The 1,253-nt window shown below is 44.3% G+C and overlaps 1 protein-coding gene across 1 annotated transcript in view; it reads left to right on the top strand.

Annotated features, from left to right (window-relative positions):
• Positions 1-636: 636 nt before the first annotated feature.
• The window catches only part of Pmar_PMAR024736 (white protein, putative), a gene marked incomplete at both ends in the record, with an annotated part of 3,852 nt that continues 3,235 nt past the window's right edge, over positions 637-1,253 (top strand). Inside the window, 2 exons of the mRNA XM_002764530.1 lie at positions 637-741; positions 906-998. Coding sequence (XP_002764576.1) covers positions 637-741; positions 906-998 — 198 coding nt within the window. The remainder of the gene's footprint in view (positions 742-905; positions 999-1,253) is intronic.

Here is a 1,253-nt window from a genome sequence, read left to right as displayed (position 1 = left end):
TATAACTTTGCATAATAACGGTTTCGATGTTCACACTGTTATTTTGTAATACTGTATATCATTACCGCTGGTTTATCGATGGCATTTATAATATAGGATTATCAATATAACGTTATGGAATGCAGTTTTCTACACCTTGAAAATTTTCCCTTCCCGTGTGTTTTTCCTATGGTGTTTTCTCCTCACTCGACTGAAGCATTCGCGTCGTTTTCAGGGAGCCTACTTCTTGTCCAAGTCCTGTGTGGAAATTCCGGTAGCATTCGTCCAAACGGGAGTGTCAGTGACAATACTCTACAATATGATGGGTCTCAATGGGCCCTTCTTAGAGATTGTAAGCTCTTCGGGCTGGTCATTCCTGATCTGCCGTTGTGGACTTATCCCCTACAGCATCATCGTGAGCAACGGAAATTATGCACATGGCCAACTTCATGGGAATAACGAATCTGGAGAAGGAAAGTCTCTGTCGTTTCATCTACACTTCTACTCTGAATTTTGTTATGTAATGAGGAAACTACTGAGCTCAGCATAGTGATATTAAGTGATTCTATAGTAGCTTCGGGCTGTGGAAAGACCCTGACCTCTCCTCAGTGGTTGGCAACCTTCCTCCTGGCCTCGGCTATCGCATCAACAGCCGTTATGGCCGGTTGTTTCGCGCCTAACCCTAAGACGGCGATGGAGGCTGGTCCCCTTCTCTTCGTTCCACAGATACTCTTTGCTGGCTTCTTTGTTGATCTAAGTGAGGTAAGCATGGGAGGGTGAACGGAATATAACTATTGCAGCTTTAGAATGAAATCAGAATTATACACGTTGTCATCAACAGTCGAGACAAAATCTGGCAAACTACATTGAGATGCTGATTTGGCCCGTTGGTTCACCAAGGGACGATAGATTGGCATCGACTCTAGGTACCAGCCTTCCTACGATGGGTGCAGTATCTCTGCTCGTTGAAATATGCTATGAATTTACTATTCCTTGCAGAGTTCTCAGATCAGCCTGGGGTAAAGTCATTTACATGTGTTAGCAGTAGGTTTGGGTTTCACTCAGGGAGAAGTAGTGTTAGAAGCCAACGACGTCGAGGAGGACCTCAAATGGGCATACATTCTATTGCTATTAGCCCTACTTATAACATTCCGCCTCATTGGCTTGATTGGCCTTACACGAAAGGCCATTACGGTGTATTGAATTACCACCCATGTTCGTTGTGGTGTTCCTCTGCATCCTCGAGGCGTTGTGTTCATCGAGTAAAAGATAAA

Source organism: Perkinsus marinus (genome assembly GCF_000006405.1).
Source record: "Perkinsus marinus ATCC 50983 genomic scaffold scf_1104296977064, whole genome shotgun sequence".
Taxonomy (NCBI): Eukaryota; Perkinsozoa; order Perkinsida; family Perkinsidae; genus Perkinsus; species Perkinsus marinus.
The sequence above is the reverse complement of the archived record's forward strand: the minus strand, read 5'-3'. Positions and strand labels throughout refer to the sequence as shown.